At 38.7% G+C, this 19,055-nt stretch overlaps 1 protein-coding gene across 1 annotated transcript in view; it reads left to right on the top strand.

Annotated features, from left to right (window-relative positions):
- The window catches only part of LOC142158572 (ATP-binding cassette sub-family A member 13-like), a 126,495-nt gene that overhangs the window by 48,832 nt on the left and 58,608 nt on the right, over positions 1 to 19,055 (top strand). Inside the window, exons 6-9 of the mRNA XM_075212652.1 lie at positions 652 to 755; positions 1,096 to 1,188; positions 7,357 to 7,462; positions 8,200 to 8,337. Of these exons, the coding sequence (XP_075068753.1) occupies positions 652 to 755; positions 1,096 to 1,188; positions 7,357 to 7,462; positions 8,200 to 8,337 (441 nt within the window). The remainder of the gene's footprint in view (positions 1 to 651; positions 756 to 1,095; positions 1,189 to 7,356; positions 7,463 to 8,199; positions 8,338 to 19,055) is intronic.

The raw sequence follows: 19,055 nt of genomic DNA, 5'->3' as shown, positions 1-19,055 counted from the left end.
CCCCTCTCCGCCCCTTCTGCTATCCCACCACACCCCTTTTCTCCCGGATGCCAGCAACATAAAGTTGGCAAGTATGTGTTAAATGCTGCATGAAATATGGAAGCTGACATGAAGTGAATGCTTGACAGAAAGTTTGTATACAGTTCCATTTGCTTACCGTTTTTTAATCAACTATTAGGGTTTAATATGCTTTAAGGCATTGAACACCTGATAGTAATGCCTATGTGTATAGGACGGGAAAATAACTATATATTTAATTATTGCCTAAATTATTAACTATGTTTAACTGTCCATCTATATTAATCTTTATGAATTAACATTAACTTTATTTTATCAAAACCTAGAATCATAAGTAAATGTAAGTTCACTAGGAATTCCCTTACTATAAAAATTGAGTTGTTAGCACTTATGCACCAGTTATGAAACATTTTTATGTTTAATGTTTAGTTGTAAGATTATTAGTGATACAGTAAATTTTAAATTTAATAGTATATTTCAGGACAATATAATATAATATACTGCTATGCTGATGAAGAGAAGCAGTTTGAACAACCAACCTAACAGATGCATATAAATGTATCAGCCATTTATTTATTTGCTCTATATCACTTAGAATATGAATGGATTTTAAAGAGTGTAAATAATCTACAGGATGAGCCCAGTTCTGGAATGGATCCTTGCTCAAAGCGTCAACTTTGGAAAGCAATAAAAAACGAAGTGTATGAGGGTTGTGCAGCCGTTCTTACCTCTCACAGGTCGGTAAAATTATTTAAAACTTGTTCGGTATCCTTTTGAATTTGTCTTGGTCTATTTAAATATACTGAATATAAGCATTATTCAATCTCCCCATTATTACCATCATTTGAAATGTATGGCAACATCATTACTGCTAAAAAAATGTATTTGCATTTTACTGTTTGATTATTGATTATTACTGGATTACTGAATATTGCAGGCATTTTATTCAGCATCAATATTTTCTAATAGCATACTATTGCCCATTAATGTTTAGTACTGGCATATTACTGATCACCACTACTATTTTAGGTTGTATTAAAGTGCAGCTATTTATTCCCCTTTTTTATTTTTCTCCAGTATGGAAGAATGTGAAGCTCTTTGTACAAGGCTTGCCATAATGGTCAATGGAAGCTTTAAATGCATTGGTTCTCCTCAGCACATTAAAAACAGGTAATGACATGCACTTAATTATGAAACATATATGTATATATAAAGGGCCTTATGTAGAGTTGTATGTCTCCAAAAATGTATAGATAAAATGTGTTAGAAAATAGCTGTGCATCTCCTAAGCCTGTCAGCTATTGAACCAATTCTTAGTGGTGACAGAACTGGAAGATTAATAGTGACCCTCTTCAATCTGGCTTCCGCCCTCTCCACTCCACCGAAACTGCCCTGGCCACAGTCTCCAATGATCTCCTCTCTGCTAAGGCCAGGGGACACTTCTCCCTTCTCATTCTCTTGGATCTCTCAGCGGCCTTTGACACCGTTGACCACCCACTCCTGCTCCACACCCTTCAATCCTTTGGCCTCTCTGGCTCCGTCCTGTCCTGGTTCACCTCTTACCTTGCTGACCGTTCCTTCTCTGTCACCATCTCTCGATCTCTCTCCCCCCCTCCTCCCTTCCAGTAGGGGTCCCCCAAGGCTCTGTTCTCTGACCCCTACTGTTCTCTCTTTACACCTCTTCCCTGGGCAAACTCATCAGCTCCTTTGGTCTCAAGTACCACCTTTATGCGGATGACACCCAACTCTACCTCTCCTGATCTCTCTCCCTCCCTCCTCTCCAGGGTGTCCGACTGCCTCTCTGCCATCTCCTTCTGGATGTCCTCTAAATTTCTCAAACTTAGTCTTGCGAAAAACAAACTAATTGTCTATCCTCCCGCTCATTCCCCCTGCCCTTCCGACCTCTCTATCACTGTACTCAACTCCTCTCTTTCCCCTGTTCCTCAACTTCGCTGCTTCGGTGTCATCCTCGACTCCTCTCTCTCCTTTGGCCCTCACATTCTCTCACTTGCAAAAATCTTGCCGCTTCCAGCTGCGCAACATCGCGCGCATTCGGCCCTTCCTCTCCCAAGACGCCACTCCACTCTCTTATCATCTCCCGCTTAGACTACTGCAACCTCCTCTTTGCTGGCATCCCCCGCTCTCATCTCGCCCCCCTTCGCTCCGTTCTCAATGCTGCCGCTCGGCTTATTTTCCTTTCTCACCACTCCTCCTCTGTCTCCCCCCTCTACCAATCCCTTCACTGGCTCCCCTTCCCCTACAGAATCGTGTTCAAGCTCTTTACACTTACCTTCAAGGCCCTCTCCAACTCCACCGCTCCCTACATCTCCAGCCTCATCTCCATCCATGCTCCATCCCGCCCTCTGCGTTCAGCCAATGACCGTCGCCTCTCTTCCCCCCTGGTCACCTCCTCCCACGCTCGCATCCAAGACTTCTCCCGTGCTGCCCCCCTCCACTGGAACCAGCTCCCCCGCTCCATTAGAATTTCACCCAACTTGTCCAGCTTCAAACGGGCCTTAAAAACCCACCTCTTCCTTATAGCCCTCCTTCCTGTCTCCCACCTACCTCCATCCTCGTCGCTCTCCTCTCCCCCCCTCCCCTCCGTCTTTGCCTCCGCTCTCCCCCTTTCCTCCTCCTACCCTTGCGTCTCTGTCCGTTCTACCCTCCCCTTAGATTGTACGCTCCTTCGAGCAGGGCCTCCTATCCTCCTGTTCTCCACCACCTTAACTCTGCTCTCCAGCTCCTTGTCTCTTCCGTGAGGCCCTTCTACCCCTCTAGCTACCCCGCTGGGGCTCTCGCCTGTCATCTAGCTGTACTTTGAGCTTTCGAGTTACTGTGCATTTTGTTAACTGTTCCGTGATGTCTCACCCTGTACTGTATTTCTGTCTGTCCCTGTACGGCGCTACGGATACCTAGTGGCGCCCTATAAATAAATAATAATAATAATAATAATAATAATAATATAACTTTGATTGATTTTAGTCATTTTCTCACTTATGCAAAAATACAATCACAAACTAATTTAATCACAGATATTGTAAAAAAAAACCAACAAAACAATTAACCCCTTCACATCCATGTGTCATGATGATTTTTTACACTGCAGAGGTTAATGTTGATGATTATCATTGAACTCAAGCCATGAGTTCAAGCCATTGAAAAGCTCCATGTTATAGATATGAGCAGTGCCCTAAGACCTTATTTTGTAGTGGAGTTGCTAGGGGCTAGTTTAGCGCCATCTATCAGGATTTTTTATTTTGCCAAGAATCTATGAATGTATTGCAGATGAAGGATCTAGGTAAATAACACAGACTGTAAATGAGGGTTGCATAGGGGTGATATATTTCAATTAAAGCAATTTTTACACTGGTGTACTACAGGTCCAGCAGGCCCTTGGTGCTTGGGCATGCTGACACATGTGGTCACCCAAGTGTCAGCATGCCCTGGCAGCAATGGGTATGCTGGTGTCTCGGCATGCAAGAACACACTTAATGGCAGCCTGGCCACAAATTGTTTGTTCACAATCAAAACATTATCATTACCCAGGATTGTGAAAACAGCACTAGTGCTATCAGTATATGTCTGGGTACACCTTTATTTGTTGGAGCATATCTTTCTAGGAAAGCTAGCTCCGTTTTTACCAGGGGACTGGATTGGCTTTATGGCAGGGGGACCCCAAGCCTACTGCTGATAATAGTAAAATTGAGGGGACCCCATATTTTTTGTTCCCTCAATTTTGCTAGCACCAGTTTAGGCTGGCAACACTAGTATTGGTTATGCTGTTTGGGGGGACGGGGGCACACCATTTTTATTTTTTCATTTTACATTTAGTTCTTTTATTTTTCCCCTTGTATTGCTGTTTTAAATCTAATAATTTATGTCGACACTTTAACTGTCACAACCTGTAGACATTTTACATGTTGCCCTTTTAACTGCGTCAGCCTAATGATCATGTCGACCTAATGGTGTATATATTGTGAATGTCGACATGTTAATTGTCAACATGCCAACTCCATCTACTTTTAATTACTAGCAAGGTCCGTGCTGATAATGACGATCAAAGGGGTACAACAGCCACAACAGATATGCTAGCTAATAGGCATATCTGCGGCTGCCTCCAACTCTATTCTCTCTCTCTCTGTCTCTCTCTTTATATATATATATATATATATATATATATATATATATACACACACAAGTTAACCCGTGCATGATACTCATACATTCTAGTCAAATCAAGCTACTTAAGGTGTTAAAAAGGTTCTTTTCATGCATTTGGGCCTAGCCCAGGCCTCCTCAGTGGAAGAGCGTTACTTCCCGACGCAAGCGCCCTTTTTTAACGTGGTTTTGTCCACATGTCACCACCTCATAATTTTTCTCCATCACCTCATCCTTCATCTTCATCGCCACATCCTTTATCAAGCTACTTAAGGTGTTAAAAACTCCCCACTGTCACCCCCGGCAACCACCATCCACTCCCAACTGTCACTTCTCCTTCAAGAAATATATAGGTCAGTGTATAACTCTGCCCAGCAGGTGGCGCTGCAGCTATATATATAGAGAGAGAGAGAGAGACATGCACACACACACGCACACACACACACTTTATAGACAAAGGTAGTCGGATGCTTGCCCATCCAACAAGGACTGTATTGACATTGTATTCACATACTGTCACTCACCGGACTGTTAGTGCCTCTAGGTTGGGACATGGGTCTCTCTCGCTCCTGTCGACACCTCTCCTGAGCCGCGGCTGTCCGCCATCTTGACTAAGATTGCGCATGTGCAGAAACCCTGAACTGTTAATACCTCGCCTCTAGTCTCATTGGTTAATTAATCACCTCTCAGTACTTAAGGCACCTGTTGCCCTATTACCTTTGCCTGTTCTTGGTTCTCATTCCTTGAGACTCTGAGGTGTTTCCTGTTTCTGCTCGTGTTATCCGTTTGCCCTGGACAAGTCTCTTCTCCACATCGGTAGTAGAACTTACCCGCTGCAGACTACTCTCGCTACCTCCGTTACCTGCCTGCTCCTGGACAAGTCTCCTCTCTACATCGGTAGTAGAACTTACCCGCTGCAGACTACTCTCGCTACCCCCGTTACCTGTCTGCTCCTGGACAAGTCTCCTCTCCACATTGGTTGTAGAACTTACCCATTGCAGACTACTCTCGCTACCTCCGTTACCTGCCTGCTTTTGGACAAGTCTTCTCTCCATATCAGTGGTACAACTTGCCTATTGCAGACCACTCACATTGCTCCGTTACATGCCTGCACCTGGACATGTCTTCCCTTCACATCAGTGGTACAACTTGCCTATTGCAGACCACTCACGTTACTCCGTTCCATGCCTGCACCTGGACAAGTCTTCCCTTCACATCAGTGGTACAACTTGCCTATTGCAGACCACTCACGTTACTCCGTTCCACGCCTGCACCTGGACAAGTCTTCCCTTCACATCAGTAGTACAACTTGCCTATTGCAGACCACTCACGTTACTCCGTTCCACGCCTGCACATGGACAAGTCTTCTCTACACATCAGTGGTAAAACTTGCCTATTGCAGAACACTCATGTTACTCCGTTCCATGCCTGTGCATGGACAAGTCTTCCCTTCACATCAGTGGTACAACTTGCCAATCGCAGACCACTCACGCTATTCTGTTACACACCTGCGCTGGACAAGTCTTCTCTACATATCCGTGGTGAAACTTACCAGCTGTAGACCATTCATGTTTCTCTGTGATATAGCTACTACTCTGTATGGTACCTATTAGCTGGACTAAAGTCTACAAGTGCCTCTGTATTGTAGCTGCAAGTCGCTGACTCTTCTACTATATTGTTGACTGGTCTTTGCCTAACGTTATCCAGTTATCAAGTACTGGCCTGCTATATGCTACCTGCATGCTAAGGCACTTGGACTCTTCCCTCATTTTATCCTGTTTACTAAACTGCTGTACCATCACAGTTCCACGGTGCCAAGACTCAGCATTTATACTATTGACATTCCTTTCCTCTATTCTACTGTATGGTTCCACTGATTCACCACACTACCCAGAGGTCCGCACTTCTGGTAAGTGTAGCTACACCTGGTGAATTCTGGGTAAAACTCCTAGTGCCCCTGACATATACATATACTTTAATATGGAGTTGCCCCCCTTTTGCAGTGGTAACAGCTTCCACTCTTCTTGGAAGGCTTTCCACAAGATGTTGGAGTGTTTCTGTGAGAATTTGGGGGTTGAGGTCAAGGCTCTTTGGGGGCTAGTCAAGTTCTTCCACAATGAACTCATCAAACTATGGCATAATGCATTCACGCAGGCTGACTTATCCACCAGCAGGTGGGGGGTTGGGGGGCTAAGACTACAGTCATTGGAGTTCCAGTGAAAAAAACAAATTTGCCACATTTTTGCCAAATCTAATTTTGCAATTTTGAATTGCAGTGCTCCAGTAGTAAACTAATCAGAGTTATGGGTGTGGACAAAACTGCTTTAAATGCGATGTCAGCGTTGACATTATATTTTAATAGTAGTAGCATTTGCTGTCATACAATGGTGATCTACTGTATCACAACTTAGTAAGAAAACATTAATGTTGTACATTTTGTACCTAAATACAATGTAATTGTGTCTTTTTACCTCAAACTAACATATCTGAAAATGCTTCAAAAAGATGTGCAGCCATAATGATATTTTAAGTGGTAATTAGATATCATACATGCATATCAGTTTCACCAAGGGGAGGCTGCATTAGTTTTTATGTAACATTTCCTGAGATAAAACCATTTTAATGTTTACAATAGGTCTTATTTGACAGATAAAGTATCAGACATAATTTTGTTTTATTATGACTGTAAACAGCATATGTAAAACTTGTGTTCACATACTGTAGCTCAGTAGCTCAAAATGAGCAGACCACAATGAGATGATACATTTTACAAATTATTTTTGAGACAGATACGTGAAAAACATAAGGGTACAATATTTTATACTATTATATTAGTTGATAATGCTAATGGAGTTTAAATAATCTACATAAAGACTGTTGAGAAAGCACTGACTTTTTAAACTTATATGAAGATTTTACTGAATAAAATGTAATAGTACATTAATAATAGCTGACTCAAGGAAGAGAGCCGAACTAATAGCTATAATTAGTTATTAAATCATGTCATAGATTTGCAACACTTTAATCCATCCAGTATGTGTGATGTATGGATACGTTTTAATGAAAAATAACAGGTAATAAAAAAATATATAGATTTACTAAAGCAAAATCCTCATATCTATGTTCACAAACCCTATATACATTAAATAAAAAGTAACATCTGTGATCCTCTATTTTTAGGTTTGGAGATGGTTACTCAGTGATTGTGCAGCTCAATAAAGATTCAGTTTCCGCATATGCTGTCTCTGATTCCTTTAAGCATCATTTTCCAGGAGCATGTCTAAAGGTATGAATGTAAATGTTAGTGATATTAAAATGTGCTGTTTTACATCTTTTCTTTAAATTTTCCCCAAATCTCCAACTTTGTAGGCATAAGTCATTCCTTCATAGCTTTAAAAAAATAACTTCATGAATACAATATTCTTTTTGACTGACATGGCCTAGGGTATAGAATACATAATACCAAGGGTCGTTTTTTTCCTCCTTTATGACCCAAGTTTCCAGCTTCAACAAGAGGTATCAGCATCTCATTAAGGTTTTTCCAAATACCAGAGATTTTCATTTGTAGGTGCCTGAGTCTTTTGAATTAACTGTTAGATCTTCTTTCTGAACTTTCTGTTTCTTAATAGGCATTTTTTCTACCTAACCAAATATACTTTTGTAATAGTTCAGACTTGAATTAGGGCCAGAGTGCTTTGGTTGTAATTGAACCCAGGCAGCAATGCTAATCACTTTGACACCATGATGTCCAAATGTGTTATAAAAAAAAGTATAGTTCATAATGAATGTTTTTGTTAAGAAATGCAAAAAAAAAAATCCTTATTGTTGTGAGTATTATTATTAAGTGTCTGTATTTACATTTAAATCTATGAAGTTTTGAAGGTTTTTCTTGGGCTCTACTGAAATTTGGCAAACTGTTATTTTAAGCCAAATATATATATATATATATATATATATATATATATATATATATATATATATATATATATATTGTACATAATGTGTATACCGTCTTTAATTCAGGGGCAGCATCTGAGTACCTTGGAATATCATGTAGCACAACAAGCAGATTGCTTGGGAGATTTATTTTATGTTTTGGATACTATGAAAAAAGAGCATCTAATCGAAAGCTATTCTATTACACAAACAAGTCTGGAGCAGGTAATTTTTAGCATTTTCTCTATTGGCAATGCAATTGATAAACAAAGACCTTTTGTAAGAGGATACTGTACAGTTGTTTGTGATTCCATAACCACCTTAGAAAGAGGTTGTTCACTGTGAGGGTAGTAAGGCTAATGAACTCTCTAAAAATGAACATGGAGATATAACAATAATTGGATCTCTTGCAGATGATTTTTTTTTTTCACAGACACACTTGGGGTCATCTATGTAGTTTATATGATTGGTGTTATTCTTATGATTGGCAGCTGCCTTACTGAAGTTTTGTTTTGCTTTCCTTAGCATGAACAGAATTTAGAAAAGGTTGAATTTTACACCCCAACCACTACTCACCCAACATGTTATACAGAACATTCAGTAGCATTGCTAGTATTGTTATAGAGCTGATCACAGTGACAATAGAAACTTTATCTCCTCTACACTTAACCATATTTTAATGTAACATTTAATATATTTAACCGTTAAGATTTTTAATGTATCTAATGCCTTTAGTTCACTTTTCTGTGACGAAAGTAAAAGGTTCTGCATAAGGCACAGACTTCTATGTATGTTCTTTTGATGTTATACAGTGATAAATAAATAAATAGAATGACAAACAGACACACTGTGAAGAGAAGCTTGTTGTGCGATGTATTGTTTCATAGAGAGCTAACTCTACAAAAACATCCAAGATGGTTCCAGTTTCTCTCTCTTATATAGCTAAGTGTTTTTTTGTTCATTACTTATTCATATTTTGTAGAAAGTATGTACCTAGCAAAAGCATGCAGTGATTTCACATCTACTTCCAAACTAATTCACAGGAAGTTTACTATTAATGAATTATTTGAAACATGTATTTGCTAAAATTGTGAATTATAAACTGTCATCTTTTGCAATAATAAACAATACCAATAATACATTATAAACAGAATATTTTACCCCTGTGTCTATTTAAACCTTTTTCAATATTTTTAACTTAAAATATTTCTAAATCAAATGAGCAAATAATAGAATAGCCAGTATCGGTACATAAAAGTTGCCGACTCAAACCATGGAATTTGTATGCAAGAATTAAATAGTTTAAATCTAACCATTTAAATGTAACATATGACTGGGGTTAAGCTTTTCACATTATGGCAGAGAATGAGTGTTTTCTTTGTAACTTTATTTAAAAACAATTCCCTACACCCTATCACCACATGGGTTTTACTATCTGTAGCTGATTAATTGTGCCACAAAAAACAGGATTAATGATATGCACGTGCTTTTCATCTGCTATTATAGTTCAACAAGTAAGTTTCAACTACTGCAATCATTTGTATCAAAGATTAATAAGACGGCACTATAGTGTTGTTGTGTAGGTAAATAAAAATGTGTTTTTTTATTTCACTGTAATTATTTGCTGTAAATTGTTTTAATGTACTACAATCCAAAAAATATTAACTTTTAGCAAATCGTAGAGTATACAAATATTTTACAGTGAAATGATGTAGGATATTCATATAATCTTACTGCTGATTCCTTCTGTTGCTACATTACTTGTATTAGTAGCGTCGAAGTTAAATAATCAGATGAAAATGGTAAATAAACAATTTCTGCACACGACAATTAGTTCTGGTACGATTCATACACAACATAATTTTTAGCACACATTTAAGTATGTTTAATGTTTATTTTTATCTTTGTAATAAAATATAAAGTGGTGATGAAGCTAAGTAATGTTATCTATATCTGAAATACAGTTTGGTATCAATTTGTTCGCAATTGCTAGAAAACATTGCCAGAGTTATTTGTGTAGAGTTCGCACCTTGCAAATGCTAGGTATAAATAATATCACATTTTAATACACTAAATGTCCAGCTCACAGGGGGTCATAAAAAACAGTTTAAACAGGACTAGAGGCGGGAACCTTTTAGAGGACAGCTAGCAATTCTATGAACAAAGACCAGAAGAATCCACCAATGCTGTACTGAGTTGTTGTGAGGCTAAGACCCTTCAACCTAAATAAAGACTGTGCAGTGTATAAATTGTAGCTGTCTTGCTTTCAAAGCCAGAGCATTCTGATTGAAGCTTACGGAGGTGCCAACGGGAGCATGCATATGGATATCAATCTTTGACATTTTATTCTTTGCTAACAAATCCTTTGTGCTTTTAAACCACAGTGTTTACATCGGACAATCCGTATTTTAAATGATAGTTACGGACATAACACCCCACACCCACAATGTTCATAGTGATTACTATTGCTTCCACCTAAAGTTTATCGTTGTCTCCTGGATAATAACAAAATGCACACCAGTTCTTCCACTTAACTAGACAGAGTGCTCTATGTATCAACCACCAAAAACATCCCTCATTTTTTCCTTGAAAGGTAAACTGAATTACTGAAATACATTAAACAAGAATTATTTTCTTATTGCAACCACATGACTAGCACCCAATAAGTATAATACCACACTGTCTGGAACAATTTCCTCAAGAGCTTCACTGTTTTACACATTTTACTTTAGGTATGAGAGAAGTGGACAAATGCTCATCCTTTTCCTCAAAGTATGATTTGTGTTATTCAGTTGAAGCTGACATCTTTTTTGCTGACCACATTCCTATTTTTTTGTTTTGTTTGAATGGCTGTAATATTTAACATAGATCCCCTACTCTACTGTATAGATCTTATATAGGCATATCTGAGGGATAAAATCATGTTACTATGCAAGGGGTACAGATTAATTCATATTTTTGCACACAAGGGAAAAATGGTCTGCTCTTGCATGTAGCACACAAAAACTGGACAGATTTATTTTTACTCTGAATTTTAAGTTGATCTTTGACATGTCCTTTCTCATCTATAAATCTGTCTCCACATTTTAAATTTACCTCTCACTTCAATGCAAACATGGTTTGCAACATGGTGCAAAATTTGCTCAATTTTTGCTTTGCTTCTAGCTCATATTCAGGCCCATAGAATTCAATCTAATCAGAGTTTACATTTTTAGTTGATGGGCAAGACAATGTTCTTCTTCCACAGGTCTATCAGAGCTATTCTGGCATAAAAGCATTAGCTAAGTATTTGCATATTTTTAATGCTATTTTTACCATACTTTCAACATATTGGAGAATTTTTACTAAACTGTGGGTTTTTGTGGGTTTAGTAGAGATGTTGCCTATAGCAAGCAATCAGATTCTAGTTATAATTTATTCAGTACATTTTTCAAAATGACAGCTAGAATCTGATTTGTTGCTGTATACAACCTCTCCACTTTTTCAAACCTGCAGTCTAGTAAATATATCCCCTGTATACCACCTTGTATCAAAGCACTTTCTTAAAACCATATTGAGCACAGGAGCAAAACAAGGTTGTGCTGCTTTTCTTTTTACCATTGCCAATGAAAAGGTGTTCTAATAATCAGGGCCAGAACATTAGACAATGTGTTTTCATTATGAAAATACCCTAGGATATTGTCTCAAGTATGTGACTTAGGGTCAATCCTTAACAATCTTAAAATGTCATGACTAATACGTTTCTCTGGGTAGTTCAGTGCAATGGATAAATTATCAAAGCTAAGCACAACTTAGCATTTGTTGGCACACATTGGTGTTTCCTAGTAATATAAATGCTATTGTGACTAATACATCATTCAGAGAAACTTTACTGATTCTGATACTGTTTATGTTATTAATAAAACCACCATCAATGGTTACTAAGTCCAGAGACTGATATACTGTCATTGCTGTATTTTCTAGTTTTTTTACTGTAGAATCGGTATGTAAGATAAACTGCCTAGAAAAAGATCAATGCTCATAATGTGGGTCAGGTATGATACCCAGAGTTGAGCTTGCTACCTATAGCACTGATGATTTCCCAAATGACAATAGGGAACGTTGATGGCTAGCGCTACATATTCCATAGCTAACGCTACATATTCCACATGCTACAAGTTTTGCAGCATAAGTCGCACTTCATAAGGACACATTTACTTTTACTGGTTTAGGCATTTAGGATGGTGGATATAGTATTTGGGAAATAGGATTACATTATCCCAAAGATTATTTTTAATCCTACAAATAAAGTTACTTAAAGAATAATGAACCTGGTTGAGGTCATTACAACTATCCTGTGGATAGTCTCAAGAGAGTTTGACTTAAATTGTAATACACTGATATTACTTAATAGTTGAGGGAGTCCCCACATGCACAAAGGTGCACAAATTGATGAATTTATGAGACTAATTAAATAACACTAAAGAGGTGGTACACAGTAAAATAAATATATAAAATGGAGGAAAATTAGAAAAATGCAGAATAGCTGGTCCACTGGAGTGATGAGCCTAGCACTGGAGGTGCTAAAATAGCCAAGCCTAATGAAGTGTTAGGTCAGGTGATGTGCCTATCTGGCCCCTTGTGTGATGGAATGGTACACTACATAGTTAGTTAGGGTGAAAATGACACAAGTCTATTTAGTTCAACAATTTCAAAAGTCTAAAAGACAAGAAATGGCGCCAAACATAGTGTATTAAATGTGACTCTTAGTGAATTTTCCACATGCGTGTAATTCCCGTACCAGAGATCCAGACAATATCAGCTTCAATGATTGCATATGATGATCTTCTCTAGGTACCGTCTAAGATGGACATCTGGAACAAATTATAGATATTCCCAACAGTGTAACTCCAGGGTAGCTGGAACTCACAAATAAGCACAATAGTGTGATACCGCCAAGCAGGACTACATACAAAGGAATATTTATTAAAAAAAAAGGCACAGGCCTCACACTGCAGCTCCAAATATAAATTGCTCATACATTAATACAAATAAAAAACAGCTTATCTGTCCTAATCCTCGTGTGTTGAAAGCATCAGGTGGGGCAATCCTGGCCAGTAAGCCCAAACTGACAACACGGGTCCTGGACAGCAAGCACACAAATCCCCAACGCGTTTCATCCTCCAATGTAAGACTTTCTCAAGGGGTCACCTTGTGTGATGGAATGGTACACTACATAGTTAGTTAGGGTGAAAATGACACAAGTCTATTTAGTTCAACAATTTCTAAACTCTAGCTGTATTGATCCAAAGGATGCCAAAAGAAAATCAGATTTATTCTTTGGATTACTCACCCTAAATGTGTAATTTACTCGGTACACAGACTGAGTGTCTTTGGGACAAAAACTGTCACGCTCATTTGTTAAATCCACTCACATAATGCTTTATTGGTGTGTGACAGGTTCCAAAGTAATAGATCAAGTGGGGGGAAGGGGCTGTAGATGTAACTTATCTAGATTTTAGTAAGGCTTTTGATACTGTTCCACATCACAGACTGTTAAATAAACTCAAAAGCTTGGGATTGGATTCTAAGATGGTTGGATGGATAATATCTTGCAGGATAGATAACGGAGAGTTATAGTAAATGGAGTGCATTCACAGGAGAGAGAGGTTACCAGTGGAATGAATTCCTCAATAATCTGTACTTGGACCAGTGATTTTTAATATCTTTATTGGGAACATTTCAAATAAGGAAAAGTATGCCTTTTCACAGATGACACAAACATATGCAACAGGGTAGGCACACCAGTAGGGGTAAAACAAATGAGTGATGACCTAGGTAGGCTAGAGGAATGATCAAGAGAGTGGCAACAACAGTTTAATGCCAAAAAATGCAGTATTATGAACTCGAATCTTAAAAACCCAGAGAATAAATATAGTATTAATGGCACTATAATGGAAACTACTATGCCGGAAAGGGATATAGGTGACTATAGGCAGGTAAGCAATGTAACAAAGCAATGAAAAAGGCTAGTCAGATGCTTTGTTACATAGAGAAAGGAATCATTAGCAAAAATAAGTAATACTGCTGCTGTACAGGTCATCAGTACAGCCTCCTCTAGAATACTGTGTTCAATTCTGGAAACCATATCTCCAGAAGGCTATAAATACATTAGAGACTGTACAAAGAAGGGCAACTAAAATAGTGCATGGCCTACAGCACAAAATTTACCTGGAAAGGCTAAAATGCACGTCTGCCTCACAGCACTGGGGTCATGAGTTCTAATTCCGACCATGGTCTTATCTGTGTGGAGTTTGTATGTTCTCCCCGTTTTTGCGTGGGTTTCCTCCGGATGCTCCGGTTTCCTCCCAAAAAATCCAAAAAAAACATACTAGTAGCTTAATTGGCTACTATCAAAATGACCCTAGGCTGTGTTTCTGTGTGTGTATGTTAGGGAATTTAGACTGTAAGCTCCAATGGGACAGGGACTGATGTGAATGTGTTCTCTGTACAGTGCTGCAGAACTAGTGGTGCTATATAAATAAATTATGATGATGTGACAAAATGTAATATATCTAATGACTTATTGTCATTTTTTGTTGAATTTATGTATAACACTGTGAATATTTTATGTAACTTTTCAAAGTGTATTTTGTTAACAAACCTGAGTCTGAACTAGGCAAGTGTCAATGGGCTTGTGCAAGTAGCCAGTCCCAGCGACAGAAAAATCTCTGAATAGTTTGTGTAAGCAGAGAAGTTAGACTTAATCAAATTGTAGGAACGAGCAGAAGGGAGACTTCAAGATCCTGTGGAAATTCCGATCTCAGCTCACTTCGAAAGCCCTTTGACATTTGGAAGATCAATCTGTCTTTATTGACAGCTTAATTTCTAAGGAAGAAATGGTTTAAAATCTTCCGCCTTAGACATCAGATTGTACATTTCATGAGGGGTCTATCAAGACTGAAATGTCTCATACTTTTCAATTGTGTTCACTCACACACAGCCAGTCTACCTTGTAAGTAGTACTCTGATTTTATTTCATATTTTATTTTCTGAAACTCTTCTGTGCAACATATTGTATATATTTGTTGTTAATTTTTGTAAATAAGATTTGGAAACATTTTTCAGATTAAATAAATTGAATCTAGCGTATTTTCCGTGGTTTTTTGTGAACTTACGAAGCCCGGGGAGGCTCATGCTACATGTGTATGTGATTTAAGTGTGAAACATTAATAAGAAGTTCTAGTGAACGTAAGGACACCATAATAAATCCTTTGTGGTGGCAGAATAGGTGTATTCATTGTTAATTAACTAAGGTAACACCAGTAATCACCAGCTGTTCAGATTGCTGTATCTGAGACAGGCTGGGGTGTTCGAGACAGTGGACATGATAGAAACTTTGAAATGTATCAAGGGTTTGAGCAAGGTACAGGAGGGAAACATTCTTCAAAGGAAGATAAGTATTAGAACACGAGGACATGCACTGAAACTGGAAGGAAGTAGGTTCAGAGAAAATTTGAGGAAAAACTACTTCACAGAAAGGGTAGTGGATAAGTGAAATAGCATCCCAGAGGTGGTAGAGGCTAATACAGTAGAGCAATTTAAACATGCTTGGGATATATATAAGGATATCCTTAGAAAGAATAAAGGATAAAATTGAGTCTGAGGTTACCACAGGTTAAAACATGGGCAAACTAGATGGGCCAAGCAGTTCTTATCTGCCTTCAAATTCTATGTTCTATCTCCTAAATAGGAAACATATAGTTAGTCAGCTTTGTCTTCTAAGCATATTTGTTTACCTTGTTTACCTATTTTACTTTTATGTAATTGTGTCTGCACAACAGGTCTGTTGAATCTAAGGGTGACAAAAATGTTTAAATCTGCCTGATAGACAATTTTGTTTGAGAAGAACTTCCCTTTTAAAAGGGTTGTACAAAATTCCACTCTGAAGAGCTGTGAAATAGGGCCAGGATTCTGTAGTGACACTGATTGAAGATTAAGCAAGGTTTGCAATTGAAACATTGAATATGAATTATTAATAATGTCATCAGAAATTCTGGGGAGATTGGTCTATGTTGCAGTGTGGAGATCTACCACATGTATTGAAGGATTTAGGGCCTCATAGAGTCGTATATCTCTATTCCTTCTTGTAACAACTGGAAATGTATATCCTTTATGGGCATGGTCAAAATTAACAGGAGTAAAAAGTCTTTGTTGAAGCTCTGCAAAACTCTGCAAGTCTTAGTGCTGTAAAATATTCCTAAACATCCAGACTCTTATCTTATGTATCTTTTTCATGTGTTCCTCAATACTTTGTATTTATTGCTGTGCTCCTGATTGTTTTACACCTGTCAATATGAGATTTCTGTATCTCTGACAATAAATGTGTCATGGGATAGACCTTCTGTTGTACATAGTGGTGTCCAGCATACTCCCTTTGCCTTTATAGAAAGTGCAGCAACCTTCCTCATCCCCTGGAACTGCTGATGCCTTCCAGCATATGATGGCCACCTTCTGGGATCTTCAGGCATACACACATGTATGTATATCCATTCTTTTTGACAACTAGACTCTTCTTCTATTGTTTTTATCCTCCCCACCCCTAATTGCCTACACTCTACATAAAGCATCTGTGGCTGCAAACTGGGTCCAGTTCATGAAGTCCTTTGCTAAGTTGACTCTTGCCACTTGTTGTTCCTGGCAATCCTTGTTCCACTGTGTTTCTAGCAAAACCCTCTTGTTTCACTATATTATTGGCAATGCCATCTGTTCCAGTGTGTTCCTGGTAATTCCATCTGCTCCAGTTTGTTCCTGGTAATTCCATATGTTGTATTCTGGATTCTGTCAGCTATCCCTTGTGTTCCTGTTATCTTCAGAAATCTGCTATATTCCTGATACCGTTATCCAGTAAAGTCGTGGCCAATTTTTTTTAGAATGACACAAATATTATTTTTATCAAAGTTTGCTGCCTCAGTTTTTATGATTTTAATTTGCATTTACTCCAGAAAGTCATGAACAGTGATCAAATGAATTGCAATTAATTTCAAAGTCCCTCATTGCCATGACAATAAATTTATCCCAAAAATAAAAGTTCCACTGCATTTCAGCCCTGCCACAGTTGAGAATGTTGACGAGGACAAGGCTGGAGATCACTCTGTCATGCTGATTGAGTTAGAAAAACAGACTGGAAGCTTTAAAAGGAGAGTGGTGCATGAATTCATTCTTAGCCATGTTTATCTGCAAGGAAACATGTGCATTCATCATTGCTTTGCAGAAAAAAGGTTTCACAGACAAGGAAACATACTAGTAGGTTGATTGGCTGCTATCAAAATTGACCCTAATCTCTCTTTCCCTGTCTGTCTGTGTGTGTGTGTGTGTGTGTGTGTGTGTGTGTGTGTGTGTGTGTGTGTGTGTGTGTATATATGTTAGGGAATTTAGACTGTAAGCTCCAATGGGCAGGGACTGAAGTGAATGAGTTCTCTGTACAGTGCTGCGGAATCAGTGGTGCTATATAAATTAATAATGATGATGATGATGATATTGCTGATAGTAAGATTGCACCTAAATCAACCATTTATCGGATTATCAAGAACTTCAAGGAGAGAGGTTCAATAGTTGTGAAGAAGGCATCAGGGTGCCCAAGAATGTCCAGCAAACCCTAGGACCGTCTCCCAAAGTTGATTAAGCTGCGGGATCAGGACATCACCAGTGCAGAGCTTGCTCAGGAATGGCAGAAGCACTTCTGAGTGCATCTGCACACACAGGGAGGTGATGACTTTTGGAGGATGGCCTGGTGACAAGAAGGCCAGCACTCTCCAGGTAAAACAACAGGGACAGACTGATATTCTGCAAAAAGTACAGGGATTGGACTGCTGAGGACTGGGGTAAAGGCATTTTCTCTTATCAATTCCATTTCAGATTGTTTGGGGCATCTGGAAAAACGCTTGTCTGAAGAAGGAAAGGTGAGCGCTACCATCAGTCCTGTGTCATGCCAACAGTAAAACATCCTGAGACCATTCATGTGTGGGGTTGCTTCTCAGCCAAGGGAATGGTCTTAATCACAATTTTGCTTAAGAACACAGCCAAGAATAAGAATGGTACCAACACATCCTCCAAGAGCAACTTCTCCCAACCATCCAAGAACAGTTTGGTGATATACAATGAAAACTAAGTGGCTCGGGAATGAAAACATCAACATTTTGGGTCCATGGTCAGGAAACTTCCCAGGCCTTAATTCCATTGAGAACTAAGCATTTATTAGGCAAGAATGAGCGGCCATCAGTCAGTATGTGGCCAAGAAGTTGATTGTCAGAATGCCAGGGCGAATTGCAGAGGTCTTCAAAAGAAGGGTCAACGCTGCAAATATTGATTCTTTGCATAAACTTAATGTAATTGTCAATAAAAGCCTTTGACACTTATGAAATGCTTGTAATTTTACTTCAGTATACTATAGCAACATCTGGCAAAAAACTCTAAAAACACTGAAGCAGCAAACTTTGTGAAAACCAATACTTGTGTCATTCTCAAAACTTTTGGCCATGACTGTATATACCTTGAATCGCTATTCATCTTGTACCTCTTATATTCGCTCTTGACTCCATTTGCCTGCTGGTTAAGCCTAGTACCTGTATGGAGAGCAGAAACCTGCTCAAGGATAACAGCAAAGTCAATATCTCCTTGCGGGGGCCCTGGTGAATTCCGAACTTACATTAGATTCCGACCCTCCACTAAAGGTAGTGTCAAACCAAACTGACTGTTCAAATCCAGAGTTCCTGTCTGTTCCTTACAAAATTTCATATGGTTAAAAATCCCATGCCCACTGAGTACTGCCTTGACAGTACCCACTACAATTTGGTGTAAGAATGGGATTTGAGAATTAGATGAGTGGCAACTCTCGTTCAACAGTTCATGGTGTTCCAAAGTATGCTTCAGCAGTCACAAGTGAAACATATGTCCAAGCAGGC

The sequence above is a fragment of the Mixophyes fleayi genome, chromosome 5, assembly GCF_038048845.1.
Source record: "Mixophyes fleayi isolate aMixFle1 chromosome 5, aMixFle1.hap1, whole genome shotgun sequence".
NCBI lineage: Eukaryota > Metazoa > Chordata > Amphibia > Anura > Limnodynastidae > Mixophyes > Mixophyes fleayi.
The sequence above is the reverse complement of the archived record's forward strand: the minus strand, read 5'-3'. Positions and strand labels throughout refer to the sequence as shown.